Source organism: Netta rufina (assembly GCF_964035555.1).
Source record: "Netta rufina genome assembly, chromosome: 21".
Taxonomy (NCBI): Eukaryota; Metazoa; Chordata; class Aves; order Anseriformes; family Anatidae; genus Netta; species Netta rufina.
In genome coordinates this window covers 614922-636263 of record NC_140145.1, presented here as the reverse complement: position 1 = coordinate 636263, position 21342 = coordinate 614922, and the positions used below count along the sequence as shown (strand labels likewise).

General features: G+C 48.8%; 1 protein-coding gene across 1 annotated transcript in view; it reads left to right on the top strand.

Annotated features, from left to right (window-relative positions):
- Positions 1 to 21342, top strand: part of STX1A (syntaxin 1A) — a 107714-nt gene that overhangs the window by 59849 nt on the left and 26523 nt on the right. Inside the window, exons 4-5 of the mRNA XM_084299889.1 lie at positions 4364 to 4438; positions 8797 to 8870. Coding sequence (XP_084156015.1) covers positions 4364 to 4438; positions 8797 to 8870 — 149 coding nt within the window. The remainder of the gene's footprint in view (positions 1 to 4363; positions 4439 to 8796; positions 8871 to 21342) is intronic.

Here is a 21342-nt window from a genome sequence, read left to right as displayed (position 1 = left end):
TGGAACATTCAGGAACTCAGGAAAGCTTTCCTGGAGATGGGGAGTGCAGCCCAGATGCTACTTGTGTCCTGTTCACTTGCCATGCTGAATGCCACCATGTCTCAGGTCATGCTGGCTCTGCTGCACCCACTCGAGGGGCAGGTTCTTGCAGTGCGTGTCCAAGGCTGCTCTTTCTTCATGGGCTTGGCCCTTCCCATTGGGAGTGGGGCAGCCAGTACAGGAGGTTTGTGCATTCCACACAACAGTGTGAAGGCTTGTGGCTGAAACAGCCTTTCTAGCCAGTTCTGATGTTTTCATTTTTATTACTTTAAGGCCATAAAACACTATAGAAGAAGTTCCAACCAGCTCTGTAGGCCCCAAGGAGGATTCCATCTTGCTTGTGGCTTGTCCAGAGACCACATCGTTTGTGTGGGCTGCCAGGCCATCACCAGGTCCTGTGCTTCATCTTTGTTTGCACTCTGCAGAACTATCCAATGTTTTGCAAATGTAAATGCCACGATAAGCAGGCATGCCAAGGATAACCTTCAAGAAATGAAAGAAGAGTTTTAAGACAAGAGAAGTTAGTTTTTTAAAAAATGTCCTTGCGGGAACTGTGGTCAGGATTTTCTTTAATTTTTTATCGAAATAGTTAAATCTTTACCAAAAAAGATCCTTTTTTTTCTGGCTTTGTTAGTTAACTGAGGTATGAGTTAAAATTGTGCTTTTGTTGATTGCATTGGTTGGTTATCAGTAAAGAATTCCAGGTCACAAGAGGTGATGTTTCATTAATCCAAGTAACAAGGAAGTGAGGAAGCTCAGATGCCTGAGAACCATACTGTGTGTATGTAGTCAGTGTTGGGGTGATGCTCAGAAGCGCTGCAGGTTCCCAGCATACAGGTGAGTGGGTTTCAGTCGCCCATGATTAACTTTGAAGGGAAGATCTGGTGCTGTGATGCCCTTGCTGTGCCACTGCTGCTGTCCAGATAACTTTTTCCCCCCTCCGTTATCGATGAACTTCAGTGTCCAGTGCTTGGCTGTAGGCACAAGTCCCTTGAGAGCATCCCCTGTAGGAGCCTCCGCTTGCCATTGGACATCCCTCTTCCTGTGCTGTGCTCCAGGCCAGCAGGAGCTGGACTTGGTGATCTTTGGGGGTCCCTTCCAACTTGGGATGTTCTGCTATTCCACCATTCAAGGAGTGGGACCTAGCCCTAGGGCAGCAGCTCTGACTTCTAGGATGTGTGTGGGGTGCAGGGAACCCAGCCCTGCCATTGGGCAGCACATCTTGTCCCTGTGTGCTGTGCCTGCCACTGCAGGATGGCCTTGGCCAGAGCAGTGGTGATGTTGTGGTAATTCAGCATCCTGTTGCTGAATGTTACTCTCCATGAACAGTTCAATAGACTTGAGTGAGTCACTTAAACAGACACCATCAGTGCGAAAATAATTGTCTGGGAAGCCTGTGCCTGCCAGATCGCCAAGTAATCCTCACAAGTCCTGTGACTGGAAGCCATCCAGAAGGAGTGTTTTCTCTTTGATGTTCTGTTGAAAATGTGTTGAGGAAAGGCAGTTTCAGCCTTTCCCACAAAAGTGCACAACCCACTGTCCTGTGCCCCTCCACCTAATTGCCTGGCCCATCATCTGCCTCAGCTGCTGGTACTGTGGGTGCCCCTGCAAGCTGATGGCATTACTGTGGCATGTCCCTCACCCCAGATCAACATGGGGAGGGGAAAGTACTTGGCAGTGAATTGCGTGAAATTGTTTCATAAGATCAAAGATGGATACAGGTGGGAAGCAACCCCTGGAGGTCCCTGGTCTTGTGCACCCCAGCAGGGCCATTAGGTCAGGTTTTTCAGGCCAATGTCCAGTCATGTGATGAATTGCTCTAAGGATGGACATCCCATATAATCTCTGAGTCCAGATTGTGTTCACAATGGCAATCTTTTCCAATCTAATTGGAAATTCCCATGTTCCATCAGTGCTTGTCCTGTTCCATTGCACCTCCAAGGAGAGCATGGTTCTAACTTCTATCCTTCCTCCTTCTGGGCAGCTGCAGATGGCATTGGGATCCCCTTTCATGTTCCTGTTTCCAGCTCTCAACTGTCCTTGTGTTCATGGCAGCCCTACAAGTACTTTCAAGAATGGGAAAAAAAAAAAAAGTAGTAATTTAAATGAGAACTCAAACTGAAAATGTTCTCTTACTTTCCATGCCTTTGAGCTTGATCTTTGTCTAATATGTGATCATACCACTTTCTCCAGTGAGGCTGCTGAGCTGGTTTGTTTAGAAATTCCCGGAGCCTGGGAGAAGGTATTTGCAGACATGCTCATTTCCTCATTTTCCCAACACTGCTAAAGCTAAGCTCTGAGTCAGAAAAGTGTACAAGCATCGATAGGATGTGATCTTCCCCTAGTACATTCCCATCATCATGATTTTCTAATCAAGCCTGTGACTGCCAGCTAGAAGCGTACAGCATCAAAGCCACCACAGTCATTGAAATGACTCAGTTAATGTGTCTACACTTTATTAAAGAAATTTCTATTTAATTAAGTCTTGATCCCATCAAAATCAAGAGGGAGTGGTAGGATAGCAGGATTTCTGAGAAATCATATTTTAATGGCAGGTAGTTTGTACTTTCTTTAGTATCTGCATCCTGAGACACTGTGATGTGCTGGTCTTGCAGGTGACTTTTGGGGTCAGCTGGTCTCGTGGTCAGGTCAGGGTTATCACAGAATCATGACCCTGTTGAGCCAGCTTAACTGCCACAAGCCTATGGATGAGCACAGAGAGGGACTCACTGTGTCTGCTCTGCACCTATGTGCTGGTCCCATGCTGAAGTGGGATGCTGTTGGAGTGCAGGAGGTTCTTGCCATGTGCCCTTTTTGCAGGTGCATCAAGCAAAGGTCTATGCAGGCCGAGCACAGACGGGTATCTGTGTGCTGGGCACAGGAGGTATGTGACCTGCTCCAGCTTTGCTGTGCTTCTTGCCTGGGTCTGGCAACTTCTGAAATATGGAACCATGAGGTGCACATCTCAGCTCCATCAAGGACACTCTGGTTTCTGGGAGAGGATCATGATGGAGATCAAGGAGCTTTGTTCTAATCCAGGTTTGCCAAGCAGGGATGGTTGCTTGGAGATGCTGTGGCAATGAAAAGTCCTGCAAGACACAAGTGTCTAGAGACACTATAGTAATTCCAGTGTTTTTAATGATGAGTTCAGAGCATTACTGCCTGATCTCTGACATTTGTGCATAAGAGAGAGCATAGATAGATAGTCCTGTGCCAAACCTCTTCAGTTAGTCAGGGCTTTCTCAGCTGATTTACTGCTCTCAAGCATGTCATATGCTTTAGTTTCCTTCTCCCTGTACCCAAGTCAATATTCCTGACAGTCCAGGAGAATCACTGCTGTAAAAGCCTTTGTAATCTTGGAGAGAAGGACCTGAAGATACACAGGGACTCAATGATGGGCTCCCTTCACTTGATAGGGCTGTTCTCCCAGTGGGAGCCTGAAGCCGCATGTCCAGTGCTTTGGCCTGGTCACACAGGAGGATGTGGGTACATAGGGATGTAAATGAGTACAGAGACAAAGGATGTACTTGCACTTGTTTTTATTTGCATCTTCTGTGTTCCTTCACACTGAAATATGGAATTGTTTTACAGTCCTGTTGCTGTTGTGCTCCCCAGAGCCATTTCTGAGATACAGGCTGTGGGACTGGGAGTGTTTCCTGGCACTGTGCCACTGCAGCTCACAGATTTTTGTCAAAAGCAGTGAATTCAGGCTGGGGAGTGAATATGCACAAACTGGCTATTATTAAGACAGTGTCAATGATAGCTGCTGGCTGCAGGGCAGAAGAGAGCCTAGGCATGGCCAAGCTAAATCCCTATTGCTGAGCAAAGGGAAAGCGAGCACAGGAACACCAGACTTTCCCTGAGGAAGACATAACTATTTATAATGGCCTGGGGAGGGCTTGCCAGTGTGGCAGAGCCCTAGGGAAATTGTCCCACACTGTGGCACTTGGTGTGCAGAAGGGCTTTGGTGTGCAGCCAAGATTTTCTCTTCACTGCAGGAACCAGCACTGTCACTTGTGTATCTCTTCCATTTCACTTTCTGCACAGCCCTGAGCATGTGGGAGTTTAGCTTGGTGTGCAGGCAGGAGTCCTGCAGTATGGCTTCTCTGTCCCCTGGTTTTCCTGGCCACCAGCTGGGTTATGGCCAGGCTCAGGACTTGGGAGGAGAATCTGTCTGGGTCCATGGAGTGGAGGTGCTCCACCAATTCTGCTAGCCAGGAAGGGGCAGTGCTGTCAGCTCTGGGCCCCATATACTGTGGGACTGGGGGACAGATTTTAACAATGTCTACAACACACCCATGTTTGCTCTTTTATTTCTCCTCAGAAACAAAGGAAGAGCTGGAAGAGCTGATGTCTGACATAAAAAAGACAGCGAACAAAGTGCGCTCCAAGCTAAAGAGTGAGTATTTGCCTGTGATGCTGCTATGGGGCACCAGGTAAGGGGGTATGCCCGCTGCACTCCTGCCTTACAGCCTCTGGGCTGGCAGGTTCAGCACAGGGAGGGGATACCATTGCTGCCCTCCTGTACTCAGGTTGCTTCCCTGCCTCCTGCTCTGTGTCCCCAGGGCCAGCACTGCTTACTCATCCCTCTTGTGCTTTAATGTTCACTTATCTCAGCTCTCTTAACCACATGCAAACTCATCCTGACAGCAAGAGTAACCCCAAACATCAGTGGACACATGCTGCTCTTCTCTCTCCATGGGTCCAATCTCACCTGGAACAGCTGATTTACCCTGCATTTTGCTGTCTAACAAAAATTACTTTTGCTGGGGAGTGATCACATTCAGAATGAACTGTGTGCTGAGTGTGGAAACAACATAGGTTTTGGGGATGTGCCATGACCAGAAATGCCTGTTGGCTTGGCTCAGCTTACCATGGGGCCTTGGCTGTCATTTCAAGCCTGTGCCAGCAGCAGCTTGAGTTTGTTGCAGGCCAAGGGAATTTTGGGGTGTTTTTCTCTAGGCAGGTTACAAACAGAGCCCTGTTGCAGCCCAGTCCTATCTGTGTGTGCTCAGGCAACCTGGGGAAGGGACAGCCAGAGGTAGCTTCTACCTTTGCTTTGTGGGGATCACCTGGGAATATGCATCACCTTCCCTTCTCTAGCATCCTCTAGCTACTTCTGTTTGCCTTTTATGGAGTCACCCCATTGAGTCTCTGTCCCAGGACAAAGGTGAGGGAACAGGGGCATGAGCGCCCAGCAGGCTTATGCACAAGTCCCTGCTGCGGAGTCTCAGGCCAGCCTATGCCAGCATTGGCAGGCAGGCCATAGGGCTCTCCTGGTGTGCTTGGAGCCCAAGCACACCTGTGGCAAGGCCAGAGGGGTTGGGTTGGCAGGGCTGGTCTCGTCATCCCTTGCTTTTCCATCTGCAGTGCACACTGCCTCACCAGTGGCAGCAGGACAGCTCTGCGCTGAGTAGTGGGGCCTCCTGCTGTCCCAGCTGTGCTGCCACAGGGTCCCAATGCAGAGGCTCTGTGGGGCTGGTGGTGGGCGAGAAACAAGCTGTGGGCGTGGGGAAGGCTGTCCTGTCTCATTAGTATGCTCCATTGTCTTGGTGTGTCTTCTGCCATGGGTGGCATGGGGACAGAGTGTGGTGTGACTCACAGTTTCTGCAGTCAGAAGAATCAATCTCTTTGACAAGCAGAGGGAGGACGATGTGGCTGTCAACACGCAGATGGCTGTGGTTGCACTGGAGCACTTGGCTGAACCCATTTTGCTGAAGGAGTCTGAGTATCCAAGATCAGACCCCAGGGATGGTGGCATCTCGGGGCAGGACGCAGGTTGCACTGGCAGGGCTCAGGTTTGTTGGCACTGGTCTTGGGACCATGTGGGATTTGGAAGAGCTCAGTGCAGGAGACTGGCTGTACCTGAAGGGCTGCACAAGGAGCTGGTGCTTCCCCTGCACCGACAGCATTTTCCTTGATCCTGAGGTTTTGTGGGAGCCCTGCAGTCATGGAGGACTTGGATGTGGCTGGGGCTGTTTGTCAGATTTGTCTCCACTAGTGTGACTGTGGCCTGTCTGGAAGCCAGAAGGAGCACTTACACTTCTGTTATTCCCTTGCTCCCTCTGTCCTCCTGAGACGTGATCTCACCTAGACCCAGGATGGAAACTGAGGTATCAGCTTATGTGTTCTGCAGACCAGGGGATCCCTTCCAAAGAAGCAGGGCCCCTCTGGCTGGGTAGCCTCACAGTACTGAGATCTCTGGAGCCTAGGTGGGGACAGGGTGTAGTATGTCCTGCTGCGGTGATGCCTGCAAGCCTGCATCCAGAGCGCCCAAGGAGCTCTCCCTGTGCAAAGTGACAGAACAGAGTTTCTTCAGGGGGCACTCTGGGAGGTGCCCCACTGCTGTCCCCTCCAAACGGAGCGGTGGCACCAGCTGCTGCTGCTGCTGTGGTTACTTCAGACTTCACAGCAGTTACTGGAAGAAGAGCTAAGCACTAATGGTTTCTTTCAGGGACATACAACATACTCTATAAATCACAGGTTTTTATGCTATTGCACCAAAAAAAAATCCTTTTCTATACATGTTTTGTTTTGTTTTTAAGAGGCTTTGAGAGCCTGAAGAATTGCAGAACAGGTTCTGATTCCCATTTCCTTCTTCTTCTAGAAAAGACTGACCAGTATTGTATTTACCTGGAGAAGCAGACTGTTAGTCCTTGTGCCTTGTCCCAAATCACCTCATGACCAGCATGATCAATGAAAGAAAACAGTCAGGAATGATCAAAAACACCATCTGCTGACAATGGATTGACTTCTTTAGGAGAGATACTGCTCATGCAGTGGCTAATTCTAATTACCAGCTTCTTGGGAAAATGTGATTTTATTAATTATTATAAATGTACAATGTTTGCCAATACTGTTCCTTGGGAACAGGGAATGATTTATGACAAATGCTGAGGAAGACCAATTGCTGATGAAATGTGCTGTGCAGGCAGCATCCAGTCACTCTCCCAGGCAGGGGTATGCATGTGACAAGTGCCACGGCTGTCTGGTTGTGTGGGATGGAACCTTTCGAGATATCCCCAGATACAGATGCTTGTTCCAGAAGAGAATAGGAGGAAATGCAGAATTTGTGATGATATTCTCTAGCACTTCCCTAGAGCACACTGTGCTGTATGACTCCCTCTGCAAGCACCACGATATGTTCCCTAGACCCACTCTTCCTTAGAAGCTTCAGTGCTGCTGCTGTCTGCAGAGTGGTGCTGTGGAGCCACCTGCACTGACCAGCACATGACAAGCACAGAAATGCCCACGTTGCTGGTGGTGTCCCTGACGCACTGGCTGGCCCTGGGGAGCCCCTGCTGCAGGAGGGACCTGTCCTGTGCTGGGCTCGTGGGTTGTGCTGCAGCATGGAAGCTGCCAGGGTCGGGCTTGGAGAGCTGTGGAGATGTCTACATCAGGAATGGGGCATTTCAGCCTAACCTAGGGAGTGCCACCAGCTCACACTGATCTACTGGGAGGTGTATAGCTCTGTATGCTGTGCCAGCATACAGATTGGAGATTTCTTCCAGGCTTTTAAACTCCCTGTAAAGATCGTAACATAGGAGCTATTGAATTAGCATGTTCTGAGCTGACTGTGAGGGGATTTGCACTCTCTTCCTCTGTGGCAGACCTACTGTGCAACACCATGCCCTCTCCCTGCCTGGGCCCCAGTGGGGCACTGAGTTGTGCAGCGCTCCCATGTGCTGTTATTTGTAGTCTTAGGGCAAGTGAAAAATTAATCACAGTTAGTTGTACTATGGCATAATTAAAAGGACAAATCTCTGCTTTGCTGAAGGCGAATGTTCAGCAAGATGAGGCCCTCTCTCCAGCCTGGGCATTGTGGTCTCTCCTGTGCAGGGCTGACCTGGAGAAGTCTTGAGCTTTGGTGTTTTGCAGAGACATTTTAACTCTGTATTTCCTCATCCTGCATAGCAGGGGGAGAAGAGCACTGTGTTCCCTTTTGTCTGAATACCAGAAAGTACAGAGATCAGAGCTGAACATCACATCAGTTTTGCCGAAAACCTTGCTTACCAGCCTGGGAGTGACTAATGCTCTTCACAGCACAGAGTCGGTCCTGTGGCCAGGCATAGCTGTAATGCACGTAAAGGATAGTGCCTTCCAGAGAGATGAGTGCCCTCACCTTCTGAGTCTTCACAAACACTTCCTGGCATGCCTTCTCTGAGCTTCAGGTTGGGCTGCATGACCTCCTGAAGTTCATTTAAGGCTGAAGTATTCTATAATTCTGAATAATTCCCCTTCTGCTCCCCTCAAAGTCAAGAAATAGCCTAGAAGTAGCTTGGGAGACCTTGCTATAAAGCAGCCTTCTGGTACCTAAAGGAGGCCTATACAAAAGCTGGGGAGGGACACTGCCTGGCATGCCTGACCACGTGCAGGTGAAGCTGCAGGAGCTGGTGGTGAAGAGGACTCATGTTGGTCAGTGCTCCTGTGCCCAGGTGCCCAGGTGCCTGGGCACAGTCCTGCGCCCTGCCTAAGCCCCCGCCACTCCTATGGAGACAGTCATTGATTCCTCCTGCCTGAATGGATAATTGCTGAAAATGGAGGGAGTGGGTTAGAAGGGGAATGTGTGCATTGCATTAATGAAATGACGCTGTGCTGCCCAGCTAAACCAACAGGCTGGAGTCAGAAACTGGGGATTGCTCAGTGCCAAATGCTCCCCAGTTCACAGGCTTCCATCTTTTAAAATCACTTTGCCATAGAACCTCTTTTTCTTTTCTAAACAGCCTAAAATAATCCATGTCTTTCTTCCCTAATCAGGTATTGAGCAGAGCATTGAACAAGAAGAAGGACTGAACAGGTCATCTGCTGACCTGAGGATAAGGAAAACTCAGGTGAGTTTCTGCCCTGGTGTCACTGGGGCAATCTAAAAAGATTGGTTATCTGCCAGAGTGCAAGCCTGCAGCCTGTTGGGAATGTTCTTCCCTGCCGGGGCTGTGGTTACTGCTCCATCTCTGTGTAGCCTTGCAGTCTGTGAAATGGTAGACTTGAAGGGCTGATGCAATTCTCCCTCTTGTTCCAGTGAAACTACCAATAACGAGCACCTTCTTTCAGTGGGCTTGTTAACAGGGTTATCCACAGATACAGAGGTAGAGACTTGGTTTATTGCCAAAGCTTTTCCAGGGGAGTGCCACAAAATTGTTCCATAAGAAATGAACATGTTACATGAGATTAACATGCTGAATTGAGTTTTGTTAATGAGACTGAGGCATGAAGGGGTGCACCTCCCTTTCCTCCACCCAAGTAGGTCCTGAGGCTGCTTTATGCTCAGTTTTGACAGGGGGTCATGCTTCTTTTGATTCTTGTCTGCAACCAAGGGAGATGGGTAATGTTGGCTTTACAAGAGATGAGGGTTGAGGGACACAGGGCTCTGTAAGTCCAACATGCACTAGAAAATGGGAGTCACTGATCCTTCTCTGAGCTGCAGGTTAGGCTGCATGACCTCCTAAAGTCCGTTTAAGGCTAAATTATTCTATAATTTTGAATATTTCCCTTTCTACTCCCCTCAAAGTCAAGAAACAGCCTAGAAGTAGCTTGGGAGACCTTGCTGTAAAGCAGCCTTCTGGTACCTGAAGGAGGCCTATACGAAAGCTGCGGAGGGACTATCAGGGAGTGTAAGTGATAGGGGAAGGTGTAATGGCTTTAAACTAAGAGATGGTAGATTTTGATTAGACATTAGGAAGAAATTCTTCACTGTGGGGGTGGTGAAGCACTGGCACAGGTTGCCCAGAGAACCTGGGGATGCGGCATCCCTGGAAGTGTTCAAGAATAGGTTGTATTGGGCTTTGAGCAACCTGGTCTGGTGGGAGGTGTCCCTGCCCATGGCAGGGGAGTTGGAAGTAGATGATCTTTAAGGTCCCTTCCAACCCAAACCATTCTGTGATTCCATGAAATGTTTAATCAAAGATATGTTGGAGTGCCTTGTAGAGAGGCTTTTCTCTCACAAACAGCTGATTACAGCCACTGCAGGTGGCTCTGCTGAGCACTGCTTAGGTCCTGGCCTGTGAGGACAGATCACAAACATCTCTGTGATGTCTGCAGTGGGTTCGAGTACTAGACTTCAAAAACAGCAACAGAGAGCACAATCAACAGGCTTGCTCATGGCAAGGCCGACAACTTGGCAGAAATTGTCAAAAGAAAGTTTCCTCCAGGAAACAGTAGGCAGGCACAACTAGGGAGAGCTGTGCAAAGCACCTGAGAAGTGCTGAGGGAAGGGACATAGTGGTGAACTGGAGGCAGGGGAGATGAGCAAGCATCACACCCCACTTGGACATCCTGCGGCATTCTTACAGGTCTCAAGTTAACACAGAAGCATTTGACCACTGATGAACTGAGGTCTCATAAGACAGGGTTATTGTTGGTCTCCAACTGCTTTTGAAGCCAGAGCTTTGGTTCCTAAATAACATGTACCGTTAGAAAATGGGACATGCTTTTACAGATTTTGTGTGGAAGTTAAAGTTATGCAGTTGTGCACTGTCCTGGATGTCCCATTATTGCAGGGTACATTGGGATAGAGGCAGGAGAGACCAAAGCCATGGCTCCAGTGGCTTTGTTGGATCAGGCAGTGGTGCAGATTTATCTGGATCAGCCATAGGTATGTGTTGGCATTTTGGCTCCAGCACATCTGCCAGCCTTAGAGCTGCTATACTCTGTCTGTGGCATGCACAGAAGGGTAGGTGGTTCCTGGCACTGTACCTCCTAGCACATTGTTAACTCCAGGTCTGTACATTAAGTCTATACATTGTTGGCTACGTCTTGAGTTCTAAAAGTTGAACTAGTTTAACTTGATGAAATGACATTAGACAAAGACAAGATAAATTATCTCCAGAAAAAGTGTACAAAGCAAAAAAAGTATTTCATTTACAGATGGTGTAACTTGACCATACTACTCAGTAATGGGCTGAAAATGTGGGCTAATTTGTGTGGGGAAGTGATCTCAAAAGAACATGATCTTTTATAACTTTGGATCCTCCATCTCCCAGAAGGAAAGTTAGAGACTTGATTACATGAATCATTTAATGAGCATTTCTCCTGTCATTCACATATTGTCCTCTGTGGAGCAGCTCCCTGCTGCACAAATCTTAACTAGAAACGGACAAGCAAATAGAACCCTAATACTTCGAAAAGAAAAAAACAAACGTGCCTGCCAGTAAATCATCCCTAACCTCATTTCTTCCTGATAAACATGTGAAAGCTTTCAAAGGTGACATGAGAAGAAATATTTTGGTGACGCGCTCGCTAATCTAAAAGAGCTAAGCCTCTTTTTCTGGGCTGTTCCTGCAGGTCATGCTGTTGTGTGGTGGATTTCTCCATTTCTAGTTAAGGGGAGGCACTGGGCCCATGAAGGCCGAGACTCCCATACCAGATCTCAGAGAGTTCATGCCAAACAGATGTTGGCAGCACTGGGCTGCTTTTATTCAGCCTAGCCAACATTGTAACAAGGGGTGGTGTGTGCAGTTCTGGATGCTTTTGACTTCAGTTGCTCCTCAGGCCTGCAAGGGCAATGATTCCCATCCCATTAGCCTGTGGGGAGGGTCCCCCTCTAGCAGCCCCGCCTCCATCAGCATATGTTCCTCTTCCCTGTGGGCAGCTGCCTTCGTGCTCTGGCTGATGAGAAGCCTTGGATGCTCTTGTGGCAGGAGGCATCAAGCCCTTTTAGAGAGGCATTAGGTGTGCTCAGTGTTGGCCTCCTAGCCCCAAGCCCCGCATGCCTGTTGTGCCCCAAGCCATGGGCACAGTGGGGAAGTGTGTCTGCAAGGGCTCTCTCAAGCATGGTGTTGTGGCTTAACCCCAGCTGCTCACTCACTTCACCTCAGTGGGATGGTGGGGGAAGAGAATTGGAAAGGCAATTGAGAAAACTTGTGGGTCAAGGTAAAGATAGTTTAATAAAAAAAAAGAAAAAAGAAAAAAGAAGAAAAAAGGGGGGGGGGGGGAACTCAGCCAAACTAAAACAAATGATGCAAATTGCAATTGCTCACCACCAGCCAACTAGTGCCCAGCCAGTCCCCAAGCAACAGTAGCCCCCCTGGCCAACTTCCCCAGCTTCACTGTTCAGCATGATGCTGTTAAGTTATGGAATACCCCTTATGCCAGTTGGGGTCAGATGTCCTGACTCTGTCCCCTCTCAGCTTCTTGTGTATCCCCAGCCTCCTCACTGGCAGGGCAGCATGAGAATCTGAAAAGTCCTTGGCTTCATGTAAGTTTGCTCTGCAACAACTAAAACACTGGGGTGTTATCAGCACAGTTTTCATTACAAATCTGAAAGCATAACACCTTACCAGCAACTATGAAGAAAATTAACTCTATCCCAACCAAACCAGCAAGCATGGTTTCTCCCTTCCTCGTTCACTAAGCTACTGCTGCCTTTGTGGTGATACTCCAGGAGACCCACAATGAAGGTGGGCTTATCTGGCCCTGCTGAGCAAGGGTTATCAAGGCCAGACAGTTGAGTGTTTGAAGCCATGACTGACACCTGGGTGCTGCTGCACCCCAGCATTGGGTCTGACTTCATCACTGCGCTTGCTAAAGCAGCCTGGTCTATAAAGCTACTGGCTGCTGGCTCATGTATGGGCTGAAACCTTCACTTTTGGCCTCGACCCTGTAAACCACCAAGAGGTGCAGCTGTCACAGTGGTTGTGCTGGGGGAGGTGGGTCACTCCGAGGTGACCTCAGCTGCCTGCTCAGTCCACAAGTTCCCAGCTTCTTACATGTAGTTCTTGGTTGTAACTTCTCTGTGTGTTTACTAGCTTGGTCCTTGCTACAGAGGACCAATGATTCTTGTTGAAATGTTTATGCCTCAGAAAGCTGCACAAGCACTTCTTTGTCCTCTCTAGTCCATAAGAACTCCTTACCTTCTTTGTGGGAAGTCCAGCATGCAGTATTTTGCTCCTCTTTGCCACTTTGCACTTAGATTGAGGTGAATTAGCCTGACACCTCTGTGCTCAAAGATTTGGGATCTAAGATACAAAGGGCTGTTGCTTCTGGTGCACATCTTCCCTCAGCAGAGACCATTTCAGTATACAGAGGCAGCCAATTCTGGTCCTGAATTGAGGCAGACTCTGGTCCTGGCAGGTTATCTGTATTGGTGATTGATGAAAACAGGAGCAGCTCTGTGCCTTTCCAGTCATGTAGAAGTGGCAAGTCTGGTACCGCTGCTCAGGATTTCTATCAGCCTGCTTGTATGTGGCAGCTGGGAACATACTCAGCAGATCCTGCTGTCTTTCAGGACCCCCCACTCTATCTGGGTTTGCCATGCAGCATTGCACGTGGCTACCTGTAGAGACAGGTAATAGAAAGATTTAGATAATTTGAATGGAAGTGTGTGTGGAAGAAGAGATTGACATGGGTTGATGGCACCCAACGCAGAAGGTTATCAAGATGCCAGCACAGATACATACAGCTTCTAAGAAAGCTTAGGGTAGGTAGCAAACCACTGGGCATCTTACTCCAGAACAGATGAGAAGGACCTCTAAAGGCCCTGGACAATTTTAATAATTCCATAATTATGTATCAGCTGTGCTGCCTCAAGACCCAAGGCAGGTAAGGGTGAAAGGGTGTAAGATCAGTGTTGCTGTCAGCTCTTGAAGAGCACAGAAGGTACATCCCAAGCCAGTCTGTGGCCACCAGTAACAAAGATCCCAGGACACGTGAGGAGGACTCGTAAGATGTGTCACACACAAACACTGCTGGCCATGTGTGTTTTTGGCCTTGTGAATTCGGAGCATGAGAAAATAAGTGAATCCAGGAGTGAGTGTGAGTGAAACACATTTTATTTAATAAATCAACTTATTGTTCTGTGCAGTCTTAATGAGCTTCACTAGGTTAGTTGCTGCACTCTGGTGCTGAGCCTCTGTGTCTTAAGCAGTCTTGCCCATCCCTGCCTTGTTGGTGATGTGACCTACCAGTCACATCGCCAAGTTGGTGATGTGACCTTGCAGTGTTTTCAGCCAGTGCTCAGCCATACTTGAGCCATTCACCTTGGGTTAGTCATGCTGTGATGGCTGGGCAAACTGAGTTGTGATAGACTGTGTTCAGGGCATGCATGGGGTGTCTGTGTGGTTGGTGCAGGGCCATGAGCCTTCAACAGGTGTCGTATGGTCACAGCTTCTTAAAACAAACTTGCCCAGGGCTGAAACTTTAATTCCTCACCACACAGTGCTGCTGTGTAGTTTTTATTGCGGGTTGGCCAACACACTGGTGAGCTTTCAGTGGAAGAGCACCTTACAAAATGGAGCCGTTGCTCTGGTAGTGCTTCTTCAGCATTTGCCTCTTTTTCACTTCAGAGTGAGCTCTGGTACTTTGTTCTCTCTGGTCATACTGGCAAAACATGAGTGGAAAAAAAAAAAAAGATAGAGCAAACAAATGAGTCCTTGTTCCTCAGCAAAGGTCTTGTTTTAGCAAACAATTAAAGTGATAATGCAAATAGCAGCTGTCAGCACTGCTCTTCATTGCCTATGCGTGGGGATCCAGGCACCTCTTGTGCCTCTCTTGCAGAGGTTTTACACACAAATATAAATTATACTTTCTCAAAGTGCTGTGCAGGGAAGCAAGAGGATATGGGGTATTTCTACTCCTTTTCAGCCCATAAAGCCACTTGTGTAGTCTGCTCCACTATGCTGCAGTCAATGCCTAACCAATACTAGTAACACTGACTAATTAATTCTGCAAAGGCAGCTTCCAGCACAGAGCCCAGCATCCTCCAGACCCTGCACAGGTGGTGAGAGGCTGTCATAGCTGAGCCTCAGGCAGTGGGGAAACTATGCTGTGTAAAACAGATGCAAGAGAAAGGCTTGAAATGTGTCTCAAGAGCAACTGGAAATAACAACTGCTGGGGCTTGCTTTTAGCAGGACATAGCAAAGCCAAAGCAAAGCAGAGTGAAACAGTATACAGCAAAGCAGGACAGCATCTGTGTGCCATCTCTTCTCTCCTAACCCTGGGAGGGGCCCTGGCACAGGCACAGCTCTGCACAAACTGGGCAGTGTGTGTGGGGATGTCAGCAGGTCTCTTACCAGAACAAAAAACAAACAAACAAACAAAAAAAACCAAAACACCTCTTCCTTTACCACTCCAAAGACACTGCTGTTGCTGCGTGCTTCCAGCAGTGCTGTGAAACCACCACCACCAAGCTTTCTTCTCAGCTCTGCTCCACAATGCGCCTTTCAGGAGTGGTTTGCCATCAAATACAGGTGTGGGTGACAGTGGCAAGAAGGTGGAGACCAGGCATGTGATACACAGGTGTGCCCAAACAGCCTGCAGGAAAGTAGGAGCACACAGGGCTGCACAGCCCCAGGGACCAGTCCCAAAGCTCATTTTCCGGTAAAGGGTTAGCAGCAAAGCTTGGAGCTCTTAATCACGATCTCCCTTCATCCCCTGGAAGGAACTAAAGAAATTTGGGTATCTTTTACCTCCTCTTGCTCTCCTGAATCCCAGTGCCTCCAGATATGGTGAGGCTTCCTTCCATCAAAGCCTGGTGGGGACCCAATGCAAGTTGAAAGCTCAGAGCCCCTGCACTGCAATGCTGAAGTGGATGATGTAGCACAATGCTCTTCTTCTGGGCTTGGGCTTGTGATCCAGTCAGTCTCTGACTGTTTGTCTTCTCATGGATGCTGACCCTGTGCTGGGACCCTGTGCACAGCAGTGTGTAGTTCAGCATGTACTCAGGATGGTGGAGGCTGGGAGCAGAGCTGGGCACGGAGCAGCGTCATCCTCGGGCTGCATTGCTGGCTTTGCTTGTCATCATGCGCTGCAGGTGAGTAGTGCTGATGGCTCTTGTGGGTCTGGCAAGTGGCACTGCTGGGCTGTGAGTGCCTGATGGATGAGCTGTGCCAACACAAATTTTGTAGCTGTCCCCAGGGAAACAGTGTGGGGTGAGCTTATGGTAAGGCAGTGACTTGGCTCTGAGTTGAGAGTTATCTGCATTCCAGTTTGTTGTAGAGTTTGGGAGGATGCTGATCCCACTTTCCCTACAGGGCAGCTCCAGCATCTCCCCGCTAATCATTTGTATTTGTAATTTTCTGGCTTGGATATACAATTAGTGTGAAAATGTCCATGGCCCTTGATGGTTTTGCCCTGTTATTTGGTGCACTGCTGTGCAATTTCAGACTTTTGGTGCTATGGGACATATTCACTGCCACAGGGAGTGTAATGGAGATATTGCAGCTGGCACTGTCTGTGAGCAAGTGTAGGTGTCCTCTTTGGACGCAGCCATCCAGCAACAAGCCAGTGGCCCAGCTAGAAATCTGCCATCTGGATTTGTTCCTTATCATGGGATCACAGTGTATCAGTGAGAGGGGAAGTCAGGAGATCTTAGTCCCTGCCCCAGAACCATGCCAGCCATATCAGGTTGCATTGTCAGGCTGCATTCTTGGTATCTCTAAGGATGGAGATGCCATGGACATCAGGTCCATGGGTCCTCTAGGCCCTCGTCCAGTGTTTGACCACTCTTGTGATGATTTCCAGTTAAATTTCATATAGGAAATTTTGCAATTTCCCATATTCCAGCTTGGTCCATCACCTCTTGTCCTGCCACTGTGCACCTCCAAGAAGAGTCTGGTTCCATCTTCTCTCTTCCCAGGGTGTTTCTAAGATCCCCCTGAGCTTTGTCACCTCTAGCTGACCTAACCTGCTTCTCTCAGCCTGTGCTCCAGCCTAGACCATCTCAGTGGCCTCAACTGTGTTCACTCCCATGTGACTTCTCTAGGGAAGCCCCTTTCAGAACACAGCACTTTAGGTGTGGTCTCACAATTGGCAGGTGGAAAGAGTAATCCCTGTCCTTGTTCTGCTGGCTGTCCTTCTGCTCACTGCTGACTGCTGACTCATGGGCGTGGTCTTCTCTCCACCAGGACTTCAGGGACTTTTGTAAAGCTACTTTCTGGTCACCTGGCCCCTAGCCCATCTTGCAGCGTGCATTCCTGTCCCCAGTGCAGGACCCTGCATTTCCCTTTGAACTTCATGGGATTCCTGTCAGCCTCTTTCTCCAGACTTTAGAGGTCCCCCTGAATGCCAGCCCTGCCTTCCAAATTCCCAATTTGATGTATTCTGCAAATGTGCTGAAAATGCATTCAACTCTGTCATGCCAGCTTGGTGATGAATCTTTTTAACATATAGTCCCCAGCATCACACATGGAGGGATTGTCATTAGGAACTGGCCACTTGTTGGACTTTGTATTGCTGTTCACAACCCTCTGAGTCTAGCAGTCCAATTTTCCATCTACCTTATCCAGCCCATCTCTTATCAAAATGGCTATAAGTATACTGCGTGAGTCTGTGCTAAAGGCCTTAAACTCATGATATATACCATTCTTTATTCTCCTCTCATCTGCACAGCCAGGCATCTCATTGGAAAAGGCAAACAGGTTAGTACAGCATGATTTGCCCCTGGTAAATCTACACTGGTTGTTTCCAATTACCTTCTTGTCCTTCCAGGAGGACTCAGGGGAGGCCGAGCAGCCTTGGGTTTCCCAGATTCTCTTACCAAAAGTTTGGTCTAATGTTTACCTTTTGCCAATCCTCTGGAATCACCCATGGTCACTGCTGTCTTTTGAAGATGATGGAGAGGCCCTTTACAGTGACATGGGCCAGGTCCCATGGACCTGTGTATCTCCAGCTGGTGTAAGCTCTCCCATAGCCTACATCCTGCTCTGTGGGTAGTTCTTCATGTCTCTGGCAGAGGACTCTAGGAGGCCAAGAGGACTGAAGCAAAAGAGAAAAATCTAACCCTTGTCTTGGCCATTTCCCTAGTCAATGGGGCTCCTTCAGGCTCACTGGTACTTTTGGCAGACCATCTTGCTGTCCTGCACAACACTGACACTGTTCCAGCTGAGCTTTGGCTTTCCCAGCTCCTTCTTGGGCACTTGGCAGCATGTCTGTGCTCCCTGGAACCTGGCCCTGATCCCAGCTCTCTCCTAGTGTCTGAGATCCTGCCTGCCCTCAGTGCTGCTGGTGCTGCACATTACTGCCTGGGCTCAGCACAGCACAGTGGAACCATCTCTGCACCTCCCTAGTGCAGGAAAGTGGGAAGGGGTTGCGTGCAGGGCCTGGCATGTGGCCAGGCTCACCTTCACTTGCTTATGCTATCTGGAGCCAAGGAAACCAGTAGGAACCAGATTGAAATTAATTTTAAATCATCAGTCTGAGAGAAAAATTTGCAATTGCTAAGCCTACCAAGGTGTTAAAATTGTCATTTTAAAACTCTTTTTGTGCCATACATTCAGCAGCATGCTCTGATCTGTCTAGAATGAAGCCCAAAGAAGCTGCCCTGCTTCTGAAAAGTGCTTTTGTGTGTGGGAGTTGGGACAGGTTGAACTGGAGATCTGATTTAGATGTCTGGTACATTAAGCGTGATCCTTGTGTAGGTATTTCTGCAACAAGGGCTTTACTCATTCATACAGACTTTGCTGTGAGCAAATCACTGAGTAAAAGAAAAAATGAGAAGCTAGATTACCCGTGTCAGCATGTTGTAAAGTAGGAGTAGCAGTGGTATCTAGGCATTAAGATTATGGACTTTCATTCTGGTTTTGCTGTTGTCATTGCCAGCCAAAAGAGCCCCATTGGACCTGGAGCCTTCATAGGAACAACTTCCACTTCCCGTCCATTGATGTGGGCTGGGGTACCCATCTGCTGTTTGACTACTTAAATTGTCTGGGCTATGTTGAAGCTATGAAGGCAGGGAAGACCTGTGAGGATGTGTACCAGAAGATCTGACAGGGCTGGTCCTCCAACTGTGGTCCTGGGGCAGATGAGGGTGCTGGCCTCTTCCACAGGAGCATGAGTCTATCCTTGGTGCTGGCTCAATCACAGAATCATCTAGGTTGGAAGAGACCTCCAAGATCACCGAGTCCAACCTTTGACGTAACAAGTCCTCCACTAAACCATATCGCTAAGCTCTACATCTAAACATCTTTTAAAGACCTCCAGGGATGGTGACTCCACCACTTCCCTGGGCAGCCTATTCCAATGCCTAACAACCCTTTCAGTAAAGAAGTTCTTCCTAATATCCAACCTAAACCTCCCCTGGTGCAATTTTAGCCCATTCCCCCTCATCCTATCACCAGACACGTTGGAGAATATGGAGAATAGACCAATCCCCACCTTGCTACAGTCTCCATTAAGGTACCTGTAGAGTGCAATAATGTTGCCCCTGAGCCTGTTCTTTTCCAGGGTGAACAATCCCAGCTCCCTCAGCCATTCCTCATAAGACTTGTTCTCCAGACCCCTCACCAGCTTCACCACCCTTCTCTGGACTTGCTTGAGCACCTTGATGTCTTTCTTGTAGCGAGGGGCCCAAAACTGAACACAGTACTTGAGGTGCGGCCTCACCAGAGCTGAGTACAGGGGGACGATCACTTCCCTAGTCCTGCTGGCCACACTGTTTCTTATGCAAGCCAGGATGCTGTTGGCCTTCTTGGCCACCTGAGCACACTGCTGGCTCATATTCAGCTGACTATCAACCAATACTCCCAGGTCCTTCTCCACCAGGCAGCTTTCCAACCACTCATCTCCCAGCCTGTAGTGCTGCTTGGGGTTATTGCACCCCAGGTGCAGGACCCAGCACTTGGCCTTGTTGAACTTCATGCAGTTGGCCTCAGCCCATCAGTCCAGCCTATCCAGATCCTCCTGCAGAGCCTTCCTAGCCTCGAGAGATCAACACACACACCTAACCTGGTGTCATCTGCAAACTTACTGAGGGTGCACTCAATCCCCTCTTCCAGATCATCGATAAAGATATTAAAGAGAACTGGCCCTAATACTGAGCCCTGGGGGACACCACTAGTGACCGGCCTCCAGCTGGGTATAACTCTGTTCACCACAACTCTGGCCCCGGCTATCCAGCCAGTTTCTAACCCAACGAAGTGTACGCCAGTCCAAGCCATGAGCAGCCAGTTTCTTGAGGAGAATGCTGTGTGAAACGGTGTCAAAAGCCTTACTGAAGTCAAGGTAGACCACATCCACAGCCTTTCCCTCATCCACCAAGCGCGTCACTTTGCCATAGAAGTAGATGAGGTTTGTCAAGCAGGACCTGCCTTTCATAAACCCATGCTGACTGGGCCTGATCACCTGGTTGCCCTGTAAGTGCCGCGTAATGACACTCAAGATAATCTGCTCCATGAGCTTCCCTGGCACTGAGGTCAAACTAACAGGTCTATAGATTCCCAGGTCTACCCTCTGGCCCTTCTTGTAGATGGGTGTCACATTTGCTAGCTGCCAGTCAACTGGGACCTCCCCCGATAGCCAAGACTGTTGATAAATGATGGAAAGTGGCTTGGTCAGCTTTTCTGCCAGTTCTCTCAGTACCCTTGGGTGGATCCCATCCGGCCCCATTGACTTGTGTACATCCAAGTGCTGTAGCAGGTTGCCAACCATTTCCTTGTGGATTATGAGGGCCACATTCTGCTGCCTGTTCCCTTCCACGAGCTCAGGAGACTGGGTATCCAAAGAATAACTGATCTTGCTGCTAAAGACTGAGGCAAAGAAGGCATTAAGCACCTTAGTGTTTTCCTCATCTCTTTGTCACTAAGTTCCTCCCTGTATCCAGTAAAGGATGGAGACTCTCTTTAGTCCTCCTTTTTGTGTTTATGTATTTATAAAAACATTTTTTGTTGTCTTTAACAGCAGTAGCCATATTGAGCTCCAGATGAGCTTTAGCCTTTCTAATATTGTCCCTACACATCCTTACAACATCCATATAATCCCTCTGAGTGGCCTGCCCTCTTTTCCAAAGATCATAAACCTCCTTTTTTTTCCTAAGCTCTAGCCACAACATTCTGTTCAACCAGGCCAGTCTTCTTCCACACCAGCTTGTCTTTGGGCACGTGGGAACAGACCGCTCCTGAGCCTTTAAGATTTCTTTCTTGAAGAGCGCCCAGCCATCCTGGACTCCTCTTCCCTTCAGGACTGCCTCCCAAGGGACTCTGCCAACCAGTGTCCTGAACAGCTCAAAGTCTGCTTTCCGGAAGTCTAAGACAGCAGTTTTACTGGTGCCCTTCCTGGCTTCTCCAAGAATGGAGAACTCTACCATTTCGTGGTCACTCTGCCCAAGACAGCTCCCGACCACCACATCTCCCACCAGTCCTTCTCTGTTTGTGAAATGAAGGTCTAGCGGGGCACCTCCCCTGGTAGGCTCACTAACCAGCTGCATCAGGAAGCTATCTTCCACGCTCTCCAGAAACCTCCTAGACTGCTTCCTCTGAGCTGTATTGCATGCCCAGGATATGTCTGGGAAGTTGAAGTGCCCCATGAGGACAAGAGCCAATGACTGTCCCAAACACCATGAGCACCAGCAAACTGGCCACTAGGGCAGCCTGGCT